Below are 21,725 nucleotides of genomic sequence, written 5' to 3'. Positions count from 1 at the left end.
TGGCGGCGCTGGACGGCGGAAAGTATATATATAATTATAATAAAGTTATAATAAATTAAGTTAATATATAATTATATATACAGTACCTAATTTATATATAATTTATATATAATACTGTACAGACGATAGTAAACTCAATTTACCCACCTAAACTCTCCGTAGCGTGGCGCTGGACGGCGGAAAGTAGTTCGGCTGCCCGATGACGTTTTACCGAATTATAGGAGTTTCTTTTACCATGTTTGTACGGATACCGTCGCAATTTTTTCGCCGTCATATAGGAATCCGAACTAGAGGAACCCGTGTTATACGGGGATCGACTATATATTAAATTATTCAAACTTCAAGACACCATTAAAAATTAAAATTGCATTATAGTAAACATTTTTGTTTTAGTTAACTGTATAAGTTGGCGACTCCACAGAAAGCCCGTCGCGACCCTCTTCTGGGTCGCGACCCATAGGTTGGGAACCCGTGATTTAGAGTGTACTGTTCATTTTAGGTTCAACAGTTTATTTACATATGCCGTTACTTAAGCTTTCTCCTATTTTGACATATTAAAAAGTTGCATTTTTGTCTTAACGTAATAAAAATATTTTTGTTCAACATTCACCATCAATGCATGCTGAATGTCGACATTTACCGGTGTAAGTTACAACATTTACAATAATAATCGTATCAACTAGTGATTGATTCAAATATTTTAATTTTTCTGTGCATTTAAAGTTTACTTTCATACCTAATTTGCTGAATTTGGTTTATAAAACGTATGCCAACAAGTGACTTTATTCGTTTTGAAATTTAATACTGTATATTCATTTAGCAGCCTTTACAAATTTTTTTTGTATATTTTATGGATACACTATAATTCATAACGGGAGATAATAGTAATCGGATGTATCTCCAGTAAGGTCGGAGTTAATGACGATTAACTATAAACGTATAGTTTAAAAATACGTTTAGTATATCAAATTTATACGAAATATTTAAAAATCATTTAAGGAGAAACTAAAAGTTTGTAAAGAGAAAATTAGAATATAAATCCACATAATTGAACTTTCAGTTTCATAATATTCGGGTTAGAGCTTCATTTTCAGGTGACGGTGTTACTATCGGGACGTGGTGGAATGGCGAACGGCCTCGCCGTCTCTACAAAATGCCACGAGAGTCCTACGACGGTAACACAACGTGGCGGGATCATGCCGCTACTAAAATAAGCATGCGACTTTCGATGTGTCGGGCAGGATGCCTCCGAGTTCGAGCCCGTGCGAAAAAATGGAACAACACGAAACAAGTTCAGTGGCGATTGTAACATGTATTAGACGAACAGTTGCATATAACTGTGACTTCTCACAAATCAGTACCATGTTAGAAAAATCAAGCTAAACTCTTACTGGCTACTGGCAGTCGTGTGACTGACTCTTCATCGTCATCGTTGCAAATGTAGTGGACTATAACCGTTTTTCCAACAACCGCGTTTTCTTTACATGGCTCCGGAGAAAATTATGATTGTTTTTTCAGTAAATTAACTTCACCATATCATTTACTCTACAAAATGGCACGTTCAGTTTATAAACGCATATAAGTGAACTTTGATCATTCTTTCCTCGAATTTTCAATTAAAATAGTTCACATATGATTGACCCACAGATAACCGACAACATTGCAACTGTAGCCTAAATATCTGCTAATTTTAGAATTAGTTGACCTTTCAAAACCAGTAAAATTGAATAAGTATTGACTTTTTACATTTGTTTTGTTTGGCAAATGATTTCAGTTTATTGAATAAATCGAATAGCAACGAATATACAGATTTCTTCTCTGATTGGTCTTCTGTCAAGCAATCGGGGTTAGTTTCTGGAAACCAAAAAACTACCACAAAATGGGTGTTGCCTTGACCTGACTTAATGTGTGAAAATCTTATCGAAGTTTTGCAGATAATATTTTCTACAGACTAAGAACAGCCGACAGAAATTTGAAAAGTGTTTTAAAATAACTGTTATCAAACAGTGTTCGTTATTTTCTTAAAAATCATATTAAAACAACATTAACTAGCCCCAGTTCAGCCTTACAGATGTGGAGAAAACCAGGAGAACTTCACGTGGCCAGCTCGTCCTGGCGTGGCGCGAATCCACAACCGAAAAGAACCGATCGTCGATCAGTGTACCTTTTATACATAACTTATAGTAATTAACAATCTCTAGAATATTTAAAATAATTCTACTTATCAAAGGTTTTAATTGCTTGACTAGAAATAATGATTATTTATAAGCTTAAACAGGTGTCTTCTACATTGGCTTATAGTATGGGTCTGCTTCTACATGTGGGTGGTGCATCCGGCATGACATGTTTTTAGAAGTGAGAATGGATCATCGAGGTGATTGGCTACGTTTATGTCGAATTTTCTATTCGCATAATGTAAAGCTAAATTAACAACAACTTCTTAAAACAAACCCAATTGACAGATGGAATGTGTCTCCTGAGAGTGTTGCGGGAAATCGTATACAATAGATGTTAAAAGCTGCATTAATTAAAATTACAAGCAAAATGTTTAGACGTATATCATGTTTCTAGATGTATAATATTTTGGATCAGCATTACACCACATTATTTTTAAATAAAGTAAAAACACGATTATATTTTTGTGCTAATCAAAAATGTTTATAAAGTATTTTGCTATTTATAAATTAATTAACGAGATAGATTAATTGGAGGAATATCTGATTATTAAGATTTACACAAAAGATCAATGTAATAGAGCATCTTCAAATTCATACGGGAGAGAAACCATATAACTCCGATTATTGTTTACAAAAGTTTGCTTAAAAATACAGTTTGAATTCTCACATAAAACACCATAGCAAACAGATTCTTAATTAATATGAATATTGTAAAACTATGAACTTTGAAAGGAATAATATAATTTCCAACGGAAAAAAAATTTACTCCAACGGAACTTGAAACAACAACCGAGTTAACATGAAACTAACGCTCCAAACCACACTACAGGTCACGTTGTCTACGTTGTAAATTATAATGGTGTTAGCTGATTGTGAAGTGACTTCAACGTCATGCTGTTACTCGTAAGCACGTAATGGTCCACGTAGTTATATGCTAATTTCTTAGGTACTTATATATGTGAGATCACAATAAATACACGTATAAAGCCAGTTTTACTGTCGGATATACAGAATATACAAGTAATGCAATTAAAAAATTAAGTGCTCCTGCAAAAAGGCGGTGACGTCAAAGTCATGTGGCATCTGCAGCCAATTACCGTATAATTTCTTTCCATTTCTAAGAGTGTGTTTCCTCCGTTCTTCCCAGTCAACCGCGAGAGTTCAGTGCGGAAACGAGCCGAAGAAATGACGGATCCAGTGATGCAGAGTCGGTAAGTACTTGTATTGTTTTCTGTTTATAACGTATCCATGTGTGTGGGCGCGGAATAATTTTACGTGTTATTTTAATTTTTGCCATTAACTATCGTATGTGCCTCTTTCATAAAAAAAAAAATTGAAAGAAAGCGATGCTGTGCTGTTATCGAGAGCTTAAAAAATAACGTGATAAATGATAAGTTGATTTTCTTTTTGTTATTTGTACTTATTTCATCACATATGTTCGCGTCAAATGAACATACTCTTACTGAATTTTTATATATAAATTTTCTAGAATATTTAAACTAGTTTCCGGTATTTCAGTATTTGTCGACATGTAAATCGCGGATCCCTCAGTTCCATTAATAGGTGAAACGTTGAGTTCTTAAATGTAAAAGTGCTATTTATTTCTTAAACGCAGTTGAATGAATAAAAGAAAATGAATTACATTTTGTACATAAATTTGATTAAAATTAATTTTATGCCAATGTTTTTAATAATATATTTTGTTGGTAATTATTCATATTAAGATCGAAATGTTTTAAAACAATAGATAGAAAACGTGTTATAACAGAACTTTATAAACGTTATTGTTCTATAATTACAAGTTTCACGTGAAAGAACCAAATAACATTACAGAGAAATTCACTTATTCGACCGATTTATTATTTATCGGTCTACAAAGCGATAGAAATCATGTTCAGAATGAATATATAGGTACGATAGTGTTACGTTATACACTCCTTTCCCTTGTAAGCGACAAGACACTACATGACGAAACCCGACATGGAATAGCTACGAGCAATGCGACTCGACGCGCTAGGTGGGCTTTTAACTAATAACTTATCAGTTTAAGGCTTGTTTTTTCTTCAGTTTTTAATGTAAACTTGTAATTATGCTTTGTGTGAATGTCAGATACACGCGAGGACAAAATTTAATTTTTACTTAATTACGGGGCATCGATGTCCGTTTATTTAGAACATACGAAATAAGTTTTGACGAAAAAAAGACCTAAAGATTTTATTATCTGTTATTGAAAACAACATGTAATTGTTCATTCTTTGTATAATTAGAGTTTCGTAAGTTGCTTCCGGGTCAAGAAAAAATCTCCAGCTTTCCCCTCTTAACCAACTTGTTTATTCACTGTTTAGAATCGATGTTCATTGATGAATATTATGTTAGCATAATGATTTTTTACTTTAAACCTTTAAACTTGTATAACAAAATAATGGAAAATTCCAGGAAATCGCAGTTTGGAACTAGCACTATCAGTTATAACAGTACATTATACAATGACCTATACTCCGAGATTCAGAATACGATAGGTTACAGGAAAATCAATTTTTGTTCGTGGAGATTTACAGAACAATTCTGCACGAATCCTGTATTATTTAGCCTATATTATTATAACGACAACTGTACATACAAGTTTGTTTGTTTGTTTACCTTAATTATTTTTTAATTCTAGTCGATAAGTGATAGAAGAAGTATCGAAGATACATTTATTCAACAAAGGACCGTCGATAATCCGTCAAAAACTATAAACATACACAAAAATCTTTACATTAACAAAAGGTCACGTTGATATAAATATTAATACCTATTGATAATCAAATAATATCTTTGCTCTATCATACGAAGTGTCTCTTTTAAAATATACAGGGATATCTTTATTCTATTAACAGGATTGTATATTGGGCTACTAAACTCCTCAGTCTACTGAAAGGAGTATCCCAAAATAAATTCCTCTTCATAGAATAGAGATGTCTTTTCTTTCAAAAAATGCAGCGTTTCCTGGTACGATAGCTCCTAGGAAATAAAAATTTAATATCGCGGAACCATCATAACCCAAAATGATACAATACAAACCTTTAATATGTATTTAAATAATACAAAACCTTTAATATGTATTTTTAAAATATTATTAATGCATTTATTTATACACCATTGTTGGAAATACTACAAGTAATATACAACAGACATGTGTGTTTGAAAATAATAATAAATACCTTTCTGATGTTTTAGGATTTTTTCGAGTGAGATACGAATCCGAAACGAAAAAAACGAAGAAATTATTATATTAGAAGCTCAGTTAAATACAATCCTGAACAGGAATTTGGAACTTCTCATTACATATGTTGAAAATTCGAAAGTACTGTTTATGCCTTATCCAATCGAAACCATCAGACAATTCGTTACGTAAGTTTTTCTCAATACTTTACCTTTCATTTAATTGCAATACTTTGTAACATATTGTAATTTATATTTTTTAAACAGTTATGTACAGACAAACGATCCCGGATTGACATCTATTAAACAAGCTTTCTATCTGTATCATCTGAGTTTAAGATACGAGTTAGACAATTTAATAAAGAAATGCAAATCATTTATCATTCGGAAGATAAAACTGGATACCGTCTGTTCAATTCATGACTTTGCACGTGAGATCGGTGATCTGGTCATAACTTATTATTGCTGGGTAGGTTTCAACAAACACGGAGGAAAACTATTTGCAACAGACGACTTTATGTGCTGTAAAATTGCAACAATTGATAGACTGTTATCTCGAGCGATATATGAATCTGTCAGTGAATTGCATTTATTCCAAGCCGTGTATCAGTGGAGCATAGAAGAAGTTAAAAAAATAATGGGTGAATATCGCTTCCATTCGTTGAATGAAGAATCGAAAAGGAATGAAATAAGAAATGTTATGAAGCCATTTATTGGAAAAGTCAGATTTCTTGCCATGAATGAAGAAGAATTGCAAACTTTTGTTTATACAATGAACTTGTTAAGCGAAGAAGAAAAGAGTCATATCTGGCATGCTTATAAGACTGGTGTTTATTCCTTTTATCCCAGTTACTTCAGTCGAGAAACAAAAACCAGAAGCGGAATAAATTATTGTAACTTGTTCTCGTACGTAAATCGTGGAGTTCCTTTTATGGTCGCAAACAGAAAGATGGAAAATTACATATATTTTAGCAGCGAAGTAGTTGTGAGGGAAGATTGTTTTGTCACGGTTCTTCGATTTCCGGTGAAGCTTGGCAAAAGTTTTCCAATGTACGTACACGCGTATATTAACAATTTGAATAACGTATATTTTTCGTTTGAAACCGTTTGCAATCCACGGGGAGTAGCAAATTTGGAAACGAAGTTTGTATTTAGAAAAATATTCGTCTATTCGTTTTTTTGCTTACTTTTTCCACGCTGAAAATGTCCAACCCGATATCGAGTTTTCACCTGAACTGAGTTACTTTGTGAGCGACGAAGGAACAGATGCCAGGAAATTTGAAGACAAAATTCTAACCGGTGACAGAAACCTTATGAATAATATTTACTTTTCGGTTGATTTATATTTTTGAAATCATAAGTTTTCCTAGATAAAAGCGAAATGTAAACGAAAATATAATGTAAAGTTAAATTGGAATATGATTATTTCTTAGTGTATCGCTGTAAAATTTTCGAAAATATGTGTGTACGTGAATGGTAAAACGAATTTATTGGGATTACAGGAAACAAAATTTAAATTTAAAGTGCTTATTAATGTAATTTTTTTCAGGAAAGTATATTGTCATTAGTTGAGTTGTTTGTAATTTAAAATTTAGTATTTTCAAATATATCATCATCAAGAACGTTTATAATTGTCAGCATTTTAATAATAATTTCGTGCGCGATTTCATTTTTTATCGCAGAGATGTTCGAGAAAGAAATATAATTACAATCTTACAGTATTAATGTTTTATTTCTTCATGTTAATGACGATAGAAATATGAAAAGTTAAGAAGAATTTTCGTCTAAATGTAAGAGCTATTCGATATCCACATTTGATTACAAAAAAATTAAACAGTAGCAATAAAAAATTCTGTTGGGTATTTTTATGTAAATTTTAGATACAGATAATAAATTTTCAATTTATAAATCATGCATTTTTAACGTTATATTAAATTATTCCAACAGAAATTCTTATATTTAAATTAATATATTTTTTTATTTATTTAAAATTTGTTAATTACCTGAGGTTACTTTATTATCTCCAATTCAATTTTCTAAAAAATGAACAAATTAATTTTCTATTATTTAATATTAAATTCTTGAATAAAACTTCAATATAAATATTAGAATAGCTGTAAATCACTTTGTCAAAAATATTCAATTGCACACAGCATGATTACGTTGGTGTCCCGGCTACGAAATACCCAAAATTTAATACTTCTTATAAAGCATACAATACAAATATATAATATAATCGAGACGGGGTGATGATAATAACAATATAAATATTAGAATAGCTGTAAATCACTTTTTCAAAAATATTCAATTGCACAGAGCATGATTACGTTGGTGTCCCGGTTAAAAAAAAAAAAACGCAAAATTTAATATTTCGTATAAAGCACACAATATAAATTTAACATAAATTAACTGATTTGTAAAATATCATGTTTTCAATTGTTTAGTTTAAATCATATATATTTATGGTTTTCTGGAGGACGTAAAGGGCTGCTTCACTTTTAACACTCCTTTTCAGAGAAGCGAATAAGTGGACCTCTTTTTTTCATATTTATTATAGAGCAACCGGTTATTCAAAAACAAGACCATACACGTTAGTTTTTCTTAGTTAACTAACTTGTCGATGTACCGGTCCCTGAACATAAAAACTTTAAGAAAAACTGCTCTAATTCATTTTACAACTAATGTTTCGAAAGAAACATTTTATATCCGAACAGAAAAGTCTTTGTATTATATAAATTATTGCAAAAGTTTTACGGATTATTGACTGTAAATGAAGAACAAAGGGATTTTTCATTGACTCGTGCGCAAGATTATCGAAAGATATACCGAGAAACATCGAAGAGAAATTATGCACAGCATATTCTAGTCTTGTAATTGAATGTTAGAAGCAACTACTATATCGAAAACTTTTATATTTCTCTGTTATTTATTTTTTTTTACTATTGATTAATATCCTCCACGTCACTCATCTTCGTGTTCGTGTTAAGCGTTCAAGTCGGCAAGGGTTAATGTCATTCTATCGAGATGAAACTTCGTCTTTTATTAATTCTGACCAAATGCAAAAACTTTAGTGGGTGGTCTCAAACGTTTTGACAGCATACTATATAAAATAAAACGGTTAAGACAAATATAAGCCATTTCTCTTTGTATTGATAAATTTAGACGACAAATCTATAATTATTTATTGTCACAGAGACGTCACATAGTTGTGGCAAGCGAAGTTTTCAAGTAGTGTCACGTGACACGTTATGTACTGTACGTCTCCGCTGTCCAGTATATTACTCCACCATCCAAACGAGTTTAAGCAATGGCGGCTGGAACGCTAAAGAATCTTTAAGCACTTCTATAATTTTTATTTTTATAGCGATTATAAAAATCTATATGTTTTGGACATTACTATCGAATGTGTATTTGTGAAAACAAAAACTAAAATGAAAATCTGTAATGGTAAGAAACTAATTTTACCGAAACGTCTATCAAATGTTTATCTAACAATAAACAAATTAATAGAAAACGCATAATAATAATGTATAATTTCATCACATTTTTTTTTAATATCTAAACTAACACAATTTGGACAATAAACGACATGACCACTGTACTTATCGTTCGAATAATTACGAGTTAGATACTGAACAGAAAACGAAAATTTCGCGATATATAATTACATTACGTATTGTACATAAATTCCCTTATAAAGTTTACGTAAACATTTCTTCAATAAAATGTTAAAAACACGTACTTACCGGGTGTAACGAGCAAGCGTATGAACAAACGAATGACAAATGTAAACTGAACCCTACTACGAAACCGTTACGTAGTATCGCCCCCTTTACTACAAAATTCCGATGCCGAGGGCCAAGGCTAACGCCAAATTCGTACTGCGTTGAATAGACTATTGACTAGTATAATGTTATTTGTTAAATTATTGTACGATATAACGAATAAAATATCTATTTTTAATATAATGTTTTACTATGACGCCCAGGAAATTGTTTTTTGCCCCCAAAAATATAAATTGTTACAAATCGCCCCCTCAACATGAAAAAATGCCCACATGAAATCTATATCGCCCTTGTTGAGACACATTGATCTATATGAAAAAAGCGTTTACGTTTATCACGTCTATTCTCGCTCCCCATGTTTAACTATTCGTTTCATAAAAGGGAATTTATCTTCGCGTATGAAAGAAAAACTTAAGAGCTAAAAGTAACATTACATTGGAAATATGCATATACGATTTTATATACGAATATACAATGACAATCTTATCATTGTTTTCAACATGTAGTATAGAAAGTTGTTATAAGATACATACTGCAATGGTAATAAAATATTAATTTTAATTCATTCAAAGTACGTTAAAATATGAAAATAATCACACAATACTTATACAGTAGAATCCCGGTTAACTAACTTAATCCGTTCTGCGACTCCGTTCGTTAACTGAATTGTTCGTTAACCGAAGCAATTTTTCCTATAGAAATGAATGCAAATGCAATTAATCCGTTCTAATCTTCGAAATTTTTGTGATTTTATTTGTAATATACAGTAATTTTCTTTGATGAAAATGTAGGAAAACGTAGTATCTATCATTACAGCAACAAACATGTAAAGTTTGTTTAATAAAATAGCACTGTACATGCTTTCGTTTGTTGTAGTAAATGGCAGAAAAGTGGATATATACGAACCTTAATGCTTAGAAGGGGAATCCCCTCCAAAAAAATAACGGGTAGCACTTCATCGGAAGATTCTTCGAGTCGAAGTCTCTTTCGGTAAAGAAACTCACCAGTGGCTAAGTGGTCTTCGTACCTTGAACACGGGAAGATCGTTCGAATTTTTCTCAAATGTGATAGCGCGTTGTCGTTTTCTATTGCCACTATGATTTTTTTTTTCTTTCTTAGATGCCATATTGATTAAATATATAAATCACAAAACTGAAAAAAGAAGTATAGCACAAACACTGGGAAAAGCAATGCTTAACTAACGCATGGCTAACACCAACTAAAATTTGACACAAAATACCGTTGCGTTCGTTATCCGAGACAAAATTTTTGCAAAATAAAAGTTCGTTAACCGATTTGGTCGTTAACCAGGACGTTCGTTAAACGGGGTTCCACTNCGAAATATTTGTATTTTATTTCACACGAACAGTATATAATATTTTAAATTGTATTTACACAAACTAAATTACAAACTTCATATATATAAACAAGAATACAAATAATGAGCACTTTTTGTACCTAAAAATTAATCATTTACTTAATATACAGTTGAGGTAAACTTATTAAAATCTCTAAGAGAATGTGGCATTTTCCTTACAAACTAATTTGTGAAATTGTTTTAATTTTAATTAATTTTATTCATTTTTGAATTGGCAGAAGTGGATTAATGCCGAATGTTTTTAATTTCGATAAATGTAATTAAAATTGCAATTTATCTTAAAAGTTACTTTTATATATTTTTATATATAAAATTATTTATTTTCTATATTTTATGGGTGCTACTGTTTATTCATGATCTATTTTCTTTTTATCACATTTTGTATGTACACGTGCCTTATCGATTAAACTCTTTTTATTTTTTATTTTCTACTCTTAATTCGTTTTATGTCTAAATATAATATTCAGGACGTTTTAATAGCATTAAATACTTATTAAAAAACATAAATTTAATGATAGTTTCTATTGGTCGATATCGTCATTACATTCTCGCAGACGACTTTATATACGAGCTTGAGGCAAGAAATTTCATATTCGTCTTAAAATATTAAAGTATAAGCTCATTTATAATAAAAGGTGAGTATAAATGTTTTAGTTTAAATTGATTTTAATTTATTGTAATTTTACAAAAGTTATCATTGTGCTGATAAATAAGTAAATTAAACGAGCAATTGTTCATTGCGCCGTCGTCATAATGCCAGATTGCAATCTCTAATCATATTTTGAATTTATTTAATTTAAAATATATGCTTTACACCTGAAATTAGTAGTCTTCCTCTGTACAGCATACTTTTCCTGTTGAGTCGTGCCGCTCATCAATCTAACTCCTATGTGAGAAAACTTTTTGAATGCAAATAACGTGACTTCTGGTTAGTACCAGAAGTACGTATAGGGGAGATCGGGGCAAGATCGGCATGTTACGCTTTACTTAAATTTTGTGTAATAAATACTGCTGTAAACTGAAAAAAAANTGCTTCCGCGGATGTCATGCCACTGATATATAAATAAATATATGGTTTACTTTTAATATTAATTTTATTATTAATTCTACTGCAGAGAGAACGTAATAAACGGGTCAATTCACAATGGACGACGGTAAACTGGGAGAAAGTACCTTAAAAAACTGTTCACAGCATCCTCAGTTCATAAAAATCACAAAACTTACGAAGAAAATAACTAAAGCAAAGGTTTTATCTTTGTTAAAAGTTGTACTTATATTTATCGTATTTTTTATTAAACGTAAATAACCATGTTCAATTTTATTAATTTTACTTAACAGATAAAGAATTTAATGCTCGAATTAAAATGTTTTATTTATGTAATGACCCATTCGAAATACGATGAGGAGGAAAAAAAACAATCAATTCGTCGCCGTTGATGATGTAGGGGGCTAGCCGGGGTTACGAAGTTGGTAGAACCAGTATCAGTAAAAGAACTATTAATAACTACATTCTCATTTATTTATCAGATTTTTCAACAATGGTCTTAAGTATTGCCAAATATCGTTTGTACATTAAAAATTTCTTCGTGTAAACAATTGTAAAGTTTTCAAAATATCATTTATTTGAAAGTTGATGCTACAGTTATTATTTTTTCTCAATGTCTAATTTCTACATTTTTTACGATGTATCTTGAGGCAACCATCATTTCTATTAAAGAATTCCTCTAAAAATTACAACTTTAGAAGAAGGGACTAAATATTTACATGTGAAAAGAAAAATGGATTCGATATTGTGAAGTAATTACTTCCAAGCTATGCAGAAGTAACTTTTTATGCATTTCATTGTAGTAATTATTATAAACGAATTATTTTGTACGTTAACATTTAAGTTTAGTATTTTGTATTTCGTAGATTTTCTGCATCAAAGTTCGAAAAAGAGGAAGATTTCTTTGTGCAAAGAATTGTGGCAAAGAATTCTGTTGAAAGTCACACTTTAAAATCTATAGGAGAATTCACACAGAAAAAAAGCCGTTCTGTTGCCAGTTATGCGGTAAAACCGGATTTTTCGCAGTTATTACAGAGAAAAAACTTTTACCTCTAACCATTGAAAACGGAGATTTACACAAAAGATCAATCTATTTAGGCATCTTCGAATTCACACCACAGAGAAACCATATAACTGCAATTATTACTTACAAAAGCTCGCTTACAAATACAGTTTGAATTCTAACATGAAACACGATATCAAAGATATTCTTAATTAATATAAATATTGTATAAGTTTGAAATTAACTTTGCTGTTTATTCATTTCCTACGACTTTTAGTTTTTCTATCTGACAATATGACAAATTTAAAAATTATAGTGTAAAAAGAAAAAGAAAACCACATTTACTCCAACGGGACCGAAACAACAACCGTGTCAATACGAAACTAACACTCCCAGACCACTTTACAGGCCACAATGTCAATAACGTAAATTACTAAAGCTTTAATTGATTGTGAAGTGACTTCAACGTCATGCTGTTACTCGTAAGCACGTAATGGTCAACTTAGTTATATGCTAATTTCTTAGATACGTGTATGTGAGATCACAATAAATACACGTATAAAGTCAGTTTTTAATGTCGGATATACAGAATATACAAGTAATTCAATTAAAAAATTAAGTGCTTTTGCGGAGAGGCGGTGACGTCATAGTCATGTGGCATCTGCAGCCAATTACCGTGATGATTCATTTTTACTTCTAAGCGCGTGTTGCCTCCGTTTTTCGACGTCATACTCGAGAGGTCAGTGCGGAAACCAGCCAAAGAAATGGCAGATCGAGAGGTGCAGAGTCGGTATGTAGTTGTAATGTTTTCTGTTTATAACGTTTTCACGTGAGTGGCCCAGAATTATTTTACATGTTTTTCTGTTTTCTACTGCGATAAATTTCTCTTCTCTTGTTGAAATTGTGTTTGATCTTTAAAGTTTGAGTTAATAAGCTTTGTTTACTTTTTAATATACAAATAATTAATACTCATTTTCTTCTACAAGATTTAATTCGGGTAGTTCAGTGTTTCTCGACATGTAAATTGCGGATCCCTCAGTTCCATCAACTAGTAGGTGGGACGTTGAGTTGTAAAATGTCAAAGTGCCGTTTATTTGTTTAAGGAAAATAAACAAATGAGTTAATTAATTACATTTTGTAGAAAGATTTGATTAAGATTAATTTGATGCCAATAATTTTACAATATATTTTGTTGGTAATTATTAACATTAAGTTCGTTAAACATTCTCTTTTAATTCTCTTTTAAAAGGCATATTTAATAGACAGTTTAAACACAATAAAAATAAAATGTTTTATTTAAGACAATAGATCTAGTATGTGTTAAAGCAGTTATTTGTTCGATGATAAAAAGTTCCATACTAAATAACNCTTGTTGGAGAACAATAAAAACACTACACTCAACAAGCCACCAATAAAACTCAACTGCCTAACCTATAACCAAAGTCTCCTTTTAATTTGTTTTTTAAAAAAAGCGCTTGACAAACTTGCCCCGCATGCCGTAGTTGCCCCGATCTCCCCTATATCAGGGGAGGCCAAGCTTCTTAATAGTCCGAGCCATTTTTCAAAATTTGAAATTTTTCGAAGAAATGTAATGAAGCCATTTATTGGAAAAGTCAGATTTCTTGCCATGAATGAACATGAATTGCAATCTTGTGTTTTTACACTGAACTTGTTACACGAGATAGAAAAAATTCATATCCGGCATGCTTTTAATTATGGTATTTATTCCTATTATCCCAGTTACTTCAGTCGAGAAACAAAAACCAGCAGAATAAATTATCGTAACTTGTTCTTGTACATAAATTGTGGAGTTCCTTCTATGGTCGAAAACAGAAAGATGAAAGGTTACATATATTTTAGCAGCGAAGTATTTGTAATGGAAGATTGTTTCGTCACGGCTCTTCGATTTCCAGTGAAGCTTAGTGAAAGGTTTTCAATGCACGTATACGCGTATATTAACAATGTGGACAACGGACAGTTTTCGTTTGAGACCGTTTGCAATTCAGAGGGAGTAGCAGATCTGCAAACGAAGTATTATCTAGAAAAATATTGGTCAATTCGTTTCTTTGCTTTCTTTTTCAGAGCTGAAAATGTTCAACCCGATATCGAGTTTTCACCTCAACTGAGTTACTTTGTCAGCGACGAAGGAACAGATGCCAGGAAATTTGAAGACAAATTCTTAATCGGTGACAGAAACCTTGTGAATAATATTTACTTTTTGGTTGATTTATATTTTTGAAATAAAAAGTTTCTATGAAAAAAAAGCGAAATTTAAACGAGAATATAATGTAAAGTTAAATTCGAATGTAATTATTTCTTACTGTATCACTAAAATTTCTGCAAAATGTGTGTGTATGTGAACGGGATAATGAATTAATTGAATTTACAGAAAACAAAATTGAAATACAAAGTGCTTATTAATGTAATTTTTCTTCCTGAAAAGTAAATTGTCATTTTTATTGCAGTAGACGTTCTAGAAAGAAATATAATTAGAATCTTGCAACATTAATCTGTTCTTAGTGTAGAAGATGTGGTTGCTGTATCTTGAAATTCTGTGTAAAGCGCCTTTGTAATCCAAGTAATAATTTGGTAGACGGTCGAACAGCAATTAGTTAGAAAACATTACGGTTTATTTAAAAACGGTTTATATCATGGAGTTAAAAAACTTATATACAAGAATATCTGATAATAAATAGCAAAAAATCAAAATAAAGGAGTTAGAAGCTAAATTTCTACTTAACGACTATCCTAAATTCGAAATTAAACACATGGAAAAAACAATACTGGGAAAATAGATTTAATACGAAATATAAATCAAACAAAAAATACAAAACCTTCCCATATATAAAAAACGTCTTCGAAGGCTGTAATAAGATTCTTAAAAAAGACAATATCAGTTTGGCACCATCTTTGATCAACAAAATATCTCATAGCATCCATTATGACATTAATAGACAACACAACAACAAACTAAACATTCTTAAAACTGTAGAAACTGTTTACAAACTTGAATGCAACTGTCAAAATCCGAAAACTTACAACGGCGAAACAGGCCGATTACTAGAAACAAGAATTAAAGAACATGAAGCTGCCATCCGCCTAAAACATAACACTTCCACCTGGTATTACCACATGAGTGACAATAATTGCCAAATTAATAAAAACAATATAAAAGTATTACATTTAGAAAAAGACCCATATAAAAGGAAATATAAAGAACATATAGAAATCAAAAAACACCCTAAAGATAACTTAATTAATATTTCTGAAGGCATGTCAATAGACCCCCAATGGTATACATTAATAGAAGGCACCTCCACGCGTTAAAGATTGTTTAAAGCCCCCTATACGGAATGTTAGGAATGGTTTAAATAACATCACTTGTCGGTATACTGTTACTCGGTGAACGCCGGCTACACCAGTTGTCAATTTGTACTCTGTCCCATTTTTATCGGGAATTATACATTTTAACTAAAAATGTGAGTGTTTATATATACTTTAAAATTAATATGTTATGTTTCTCATTAATGATGTGTTAATTAAACAGCCACGCCCTTTTTTTCATATTATAGGAAATAGTCATACAACTATGTAATAAACATATTGTCACACATGTCTATGCTGTACCATCATATAACATGTAAGTTTTTTATGTTTATTGTCACGCCGCGTTTTTTGTTATGCCCTACTTACCAATGTCGTAAAAATCACCTTGTTTTTTTGTAATTTTAACAGCACTAAACAGGGGTTGGGAATACGAGCCAACCCGAAATGCATCTGTTTTAAAAAAGTGTTTTTTAAATAAACCGCAATGTTTTCTAACTAATTGCTGTTCGACCGTCTACCAAATTATTACTTGGATTACAAAGACGCTTTACACAGAAAATTAATCTTTTCTTTTTTCGTGTTAATGACAATAGAAACATGAAAAGTTAAGACTGTAAGAGCAAATCGATATCCACATTTCAATTTCAATATTTACGGTATTGTTATTTGTATTCGTTGTCAAGAATAATGTTTTTCCACTTTTTTCATATACGAAACTTTGCGTAAATTTAATTGGTTTTAAATTTGATTTTTTGCAGTGAATGTGTCCGGAACTCTTACCTGGTTACTGACATTTTCCGTTAAAAAAAACAGTGCGTTTAGAACGAGTTGACGGCAGAATTTCTACAGCAGCAGTTTGCATAAAAGATCATTATTCAAAAGAAGCTTTATAAGATGTAGCTTTAATAGTACGGGATTACACTAAAATATTTTTGATAGCTGTACTGTACTTATTTTTAATACTAAACAATGAAACATTAGAGAGAAATTAGAAATTTTCGACTAGTTTTTTTAAAATATACAATTTCTAAAAATAAGTATAAAAATATTTATTTACTATATTTATAGCAATCGTATTTTGTAAAATTTTTATTGATATATTTTATTTAATTTTTAATGATGATGCTTTATTGCATGCCTTTTTTACTGTATGAATGGATATGTTTAAATACAAAGACGAAGTATCAAGTAATTTAAAAATATATTTTTTTGGTTTGTGTAATACTAGCAGAAGACATTAATTACCCAGTATTATTTTTTCCTTTAATTGAATAGAACAGAATGCAAATTTTTTATAACACGCTAGAGTCGAAATTTCTTTTGAGTTCGACCCTTCCTCATTAACATAAAGTTTAACATAACGCACATGAAACGTAATTATTCAAAAAATGATACAGCCGTAGAACAATACAGAAAATTTTTAGACAAAAATGATTTAATTATAATATTCCCTATCAGTTTGACTTATTGCTAGGCAGAATGATCACCTTAAAAGATCAGCAATTTACGTATTTTCTTGAATATGTTTAGTGTTCACACGCATTAACTGATTTGATTTACGAAAGAGTAGAAAAAGTCGAACAATTCCAAACGAGTGATGTCTATTTGTTCGAAGTTCAAATTATTACATTTATGTTTATAAATTTTTACAATATTATATGCTGTATATGTTACAACGTTCGCGTAACACAAAAATACGCGGCTTACTATTAAATTTATTATTTCGAAATTATCAGTAATTCCTCTTTGCAATCTTATCTGTTTGGCATTATTATATTTATATAAACATAAGATACGTTAACTTAGTTGAAAATAAAAACATGCAGTGAAAATTCATATACAGAAGTTAGTAATTTACAATNCGGAGAGGCGGTGACGTCATAGTCATGTGGCATCTGCAGCCAATTACCGTGATGATTCATTTTTACTTCTAAGCGCGTGTTGCCTCCGTTTTTCGACGTCATACTCGAGAGGTCAGTGCGGAAACCAGCCAAAGAAATGGCAGATCGAGAGGTGCAGAGTCGGTATGTAGTTGTAATGTTTTCTGTTTATAACGTTTTCACGTGAGTGGCCCAGAATTATTTTACATGTTTTTCTGTTTTCTACTGCGATAAATTTCTCTTCTCTTGTTGAAATTGTGTTTGATCTTTAAAGTTTGAGTTAATAAGCTTTGTTTACTTTTTAATATACAAATAATTAATACTCATTTTCTTCTACAAGATTTAATTCGGGTAGTTCAGTGTTTCTCGACATGTAAATTGCGGATCCCTCAGTTCCATCAACTAGTAGGTGGGACGTTGAGTTGTAAAATGTCAAAGTGCCGTTTATTTGTTTAAGGAAGATAAAGGAATGAGTTAATTAGTTACATTTTGTACAAAGATTTGATTAAGATTAATTTGATGCCAATAATTTTACAATATATTTTGTTGGTAATTATTCTCTTTCAATTCTCTTTTAAAAGGCATATTTAATAGACAGTTTAAACACAATAAAAATAAAATGTTTTATTTAAGACAATAGATCTAGTATGTGTTAAAGCAGTTATTTGTTCGATGATAAAAAGTTCCATACCAAATAACATCACAGAGAAATTTACTTATTCGACCGGTTTATTATTTATCGGTCTACAAAGCGAGAGAAATCATATTCAGAATGAATATATAGGTACGACAGTGTTACGTTATACGCTCCTTTTCGTTGTAAACGACGAGGAACCAAATGATGCTATTCAGCACGGAAAGAATGGAATGAAAAATTCCAGGAAATCGAAGTTTAGGACTAGCACTAACAGTTATAACAGTACAGTATACAAAGACCTACACGCATAGATTTTCAGAATAGAATAGGTTACAGAAAAATCTATTGTCCGTAAAGAATTACAAAACAATTCCACCGAATCCTGAATTATTTACATTTTTATATAACGAAAACTGTACAGACAAGTTTTTGTTTTTTTCATTTCATTAAAAATTTTAGTCTGGGAGTGATAGAAGTACTGTATCGAAAAGACATTTATTTAACAAAAGGACCGTCAATACTTCGTCAAAAACCATATTAGTATTAGTATTAGATATTAGTATTAACATCTATTGATAATCAAATAATATCTATGATCTATTATACGAAGTGTCTCCTTTAAAATATGCATAGATATCTATATTCTATTAACAGAATTGTATTTCGGGCAACGCCCTTCTTCAGTCTACTGAAGGGCATATTCCAAAATACTTCTGTGTTAAGGATGTCTTTTCTTTTAAAAAAAAATACAGCGTTTCCTGGTACGATAGCTTCCAGGAAATAAAACCTGATTATCGCGGAACCATCAAAACCCAAGATGATAAGCTAATACAAAAGCTTTAATATTATAAAAATAGCAATTAGTCATGCATTCATTCTTCATACGCCATTGTCGGTAATACTACAACTATCGTACAGTACAACAGACATGTTTGTTTAAAAGTAATAATAAATACATTTTTCTTGTTTAGGGTTTCTTCGGGTGAGATACGAATCCGAAACGAAAAAAACGAAGAAATTATTATATCAGAAGCTCAGTTAAATAAAGTCCTGAACAGGAATTTGGAACTTCTCATTACATATGTTGAAAATTTGAAAGTACTGCTTATGCCTTATCCAATCGAGATCATCAGACAATTCGTTACGTAAGTTTTTCTCAATACTTTACCTTTCATTTAATTTCAATACATTGTCATGAATTATAATTTATATTTTTTAAACAGTTATGTACAGACCAACGATCCCGGATTGACCTCTATTAAACACGCTTTCGATCTGTATCATCTGAGTTCAAGATACGAGTTAGACGATTTAAGAAAGAAATGCAGATCATTTATCATTCGTCAAATAAACCTGAATACCGTGTGTTCAATCCACGATTTTGCACGTGAGATCGGTGATCTGGTCATAACTTATTATTGCTGGCAAGCTTTCGACCGACTCGGAGAAAGACTATTTACAACAGTTGACTTTATGCGCTGTAAAATTGCAACAATTGATAGACTGCTATCTCGAGGGATATATGAAGCTGTCAGTGAATCGCGTTTACTCCTCACCGCGTATCAGTGGAGCATAGAAGAAGTTAAAAAAAAACAGGGTGCAGACAACTTCCATTCGATGGGTGAAAAATCGAAAAGGAATGCAATAAGAAATGTTATGGAGCCATTTATTGGAAAAGTCAGATTTCTTGCCATGAATGAATACGAATTGCAATCTTGTGTTTTTACAATGAACTTGTTAAGCGAGATAGAAAAGATTTATATCTGGCGTGCTTTTAAGACTGGTAATTATTCCTCGTATCCCAGTTACTTCAGTCGAGAAACAAAAACCAGAAGCATAATAAATTATTGTAACTTGTTCTTGTACATAAATCGTGGAGATCCTTTCATGGTCGCAAACAGAAAGATAAAATGTTACATATGTTTTAGCAGTAACGTATTTGTGAGGGAAGATTGTTTCGTCACGGCTCTTCGATTTCCGGTGAAGCTTGGCAAAAGTTTTCCAATGCACGTATACGCGTATATTAACAATTTGGACAACGGACAGTTTTCGTTTGAGACCGTTTGCAATTCAGAGGGAGTAGCAAATCTGCAAACGAAGTTGTATCTAAAAAAATATTCGTCAATTCGTTTCCTGGCTTTCTTTTTCCGAGCTGAAAATGGTCAACCCGATATCGAGTTTTCACCTGAACTGAGTTACTTTGTCAGCGACGAAGGAACAGATGCCAGGAAATTTGAAGACAAAATTCTAACCGGTGACAGAAATCTTATAAATAATATTTACTTTTCGGTTGATTTATATTTTTGAAGTCAAAAGTTTCTCTAGAAAAAAGCGAAATCTAAACGAGAATATAATGTAAAGTTAAATTCGAATAATGATTATTTCTTATTGTATTGCTGTAAAATTTCTGCGAGATGTGTATGTACGTGAATGGAATAATGAATTTATTGGATTTACAGAAAACAAAATTGAAAATTTAAAGTGCATATTAATGTAATTTTTCTTTCTTAAAAGCAAATTGTCATTAGTCGGATTGTTTATAATTCAAAAGTTAGTATTTGCAAATAAATCATCAAGTTTATAATTGCCATCATTTAAATGATAATTACGAGCGTGATTTCATTTTTTATTGCAGTAGATGTTCGCGAAAGAAATATAATTACAATCTTACAGCGTTAATATTTTCTTTCTTCATGTTAATGACGATAGAAATATGAAAAGTTAAGACTAAAATTTTTGTCTGAATGTTAGAGCAAATCGATATCCACATTTCAATTTTAGTATTTACGGTATTGTTATTTGTATTCGTTGTCAAGAATGTAATGTTTTTCCATTTTTTTCATCTACGAAACTTTGCGTAAATTTAATTGGATTCAAGTTTGATTTTTTGAAGTGAATGTGTCCGGATCTCTTACCTGGTTACTAACATTTTCCGTCAAAAGAACATTGCGTTTAGAACGAATTGACAGCAGAATTTCTACAGCAGCAGTTTGAATAAAAAATCACTATTCAAAAGAAGCGTTATAAGGTGTATCTTTAATACTGTATTACTAGATTACACTAAGGTATTTTTGATAGCGCTACTATACTTATTTTTAATACTAAACAATGAGACATTGGAAAGCATTCAGAAATTTTCGACTAGATTTTTAAAATATACAATTTCTAAATATATATATAAAAATATTTATTTACTATATTTACAGCAATCGTATTTTGTAAAATTTTTATTGCCATATTTAATTTAATTTTAATGATGTTGCTTTATTGCATGCCTGTTTTACTGTAT

At 31.0% G+C, this 21,725-nt stretch overlaps 2 protein-coding genes across 3 annotated transcripts in view; both read left to right on the top strand.

Moving 5' to 3' along the window:
* Window positions 1-21,345, top strand: part of LOC111621635 — a 39,317-nt gene extending 17,972 nt beyond the window's left edge. The window contains exons 1-3 of one of the 2 annotated variants that reach the window (XM_023363845.1): window positions 17,837-17,943; window positions 19,408-19,581; window positions 19,660-21,344. In XM_023363845.1, coding sequence (XP_023219613.1) covers window positions 17,918-17,943; window positions 19,408-19,581; window positions 19,660-20,743 — 1,284 coding nt within the window. In that variant the 5' untranslated portion in view covers window positions 17,837-17,917 and the 3' untranslated portion in view covers window positions 20,744-21,344. Of the gene's footprint in view, window positions 1-17,836; window positions 17,944-19,407; window positions 19,582-19,659 lie in introns of those variants that run through there. The other variant, XM_023363846.1, reaches the window with a different exon arrangement.
* LOC111621636 lies at window positions 3,316-7,233 on the top strand. Its single transcript, XM_023363848.1, has 3 exons — window positions 3,316-3,388; window positions 5,397-5,570; window positions 5,649-7,233. Exons 1-3 carry the CDS (start codon window positions 3,363-3,365, stop codon window positions 6,580-6,582), a joined length of 1,134 nt encoding a protein of 377 aa, XP_023219616.1. The 5' UTR covers window positions 3,316-3,362; the 3' UTR covers window positions 6,583-7,233.
* Window positions 21,346-21,725: the final 380 nt, after the last annotated feature.

Source organism: Centruroides sculpturatus, unplaced genomic scaffold, assembly GCF_000671375.1.
Source record: "Centruroides sculpturatus isolate CEXI.00-Female unplaced genomic scaffold, Cexi_2.0 scaffold232, whole genome shotgun sequence".
Lineage (NCBI taxonomy): Eukaryota > Metazoa > Arthropoda > Arachnida > Scorpiones > Buthidae > Centruroides > Centruroides sculpturatus.
Note: the sequence above shows the minus strand (reverse complement) of the source record. Positions and strands in the feature narration are given on the sequence as shown.

Coding starts and splice junctions, on each gene's coding strand:
- LOC111621636 (XM_023363848.1), top strand. CDS start 3,363: ATGACGGATCCAGTGATGCAGAGTCG. Junction 3,389..5,396: donor GATCCAGTGATGCAGAGTCG/GTAAGTACTTGT, acceptor CTGATGTTTTAG/GATTTTTTCGAGTGAGATAC. Junction 5,571..5,648: donor ACCATCAGACAATTCGTTAC/GTAAGTTTTTCT, acceptor TTTTTTAAACAG/TTATGTACAGACAAACGATC.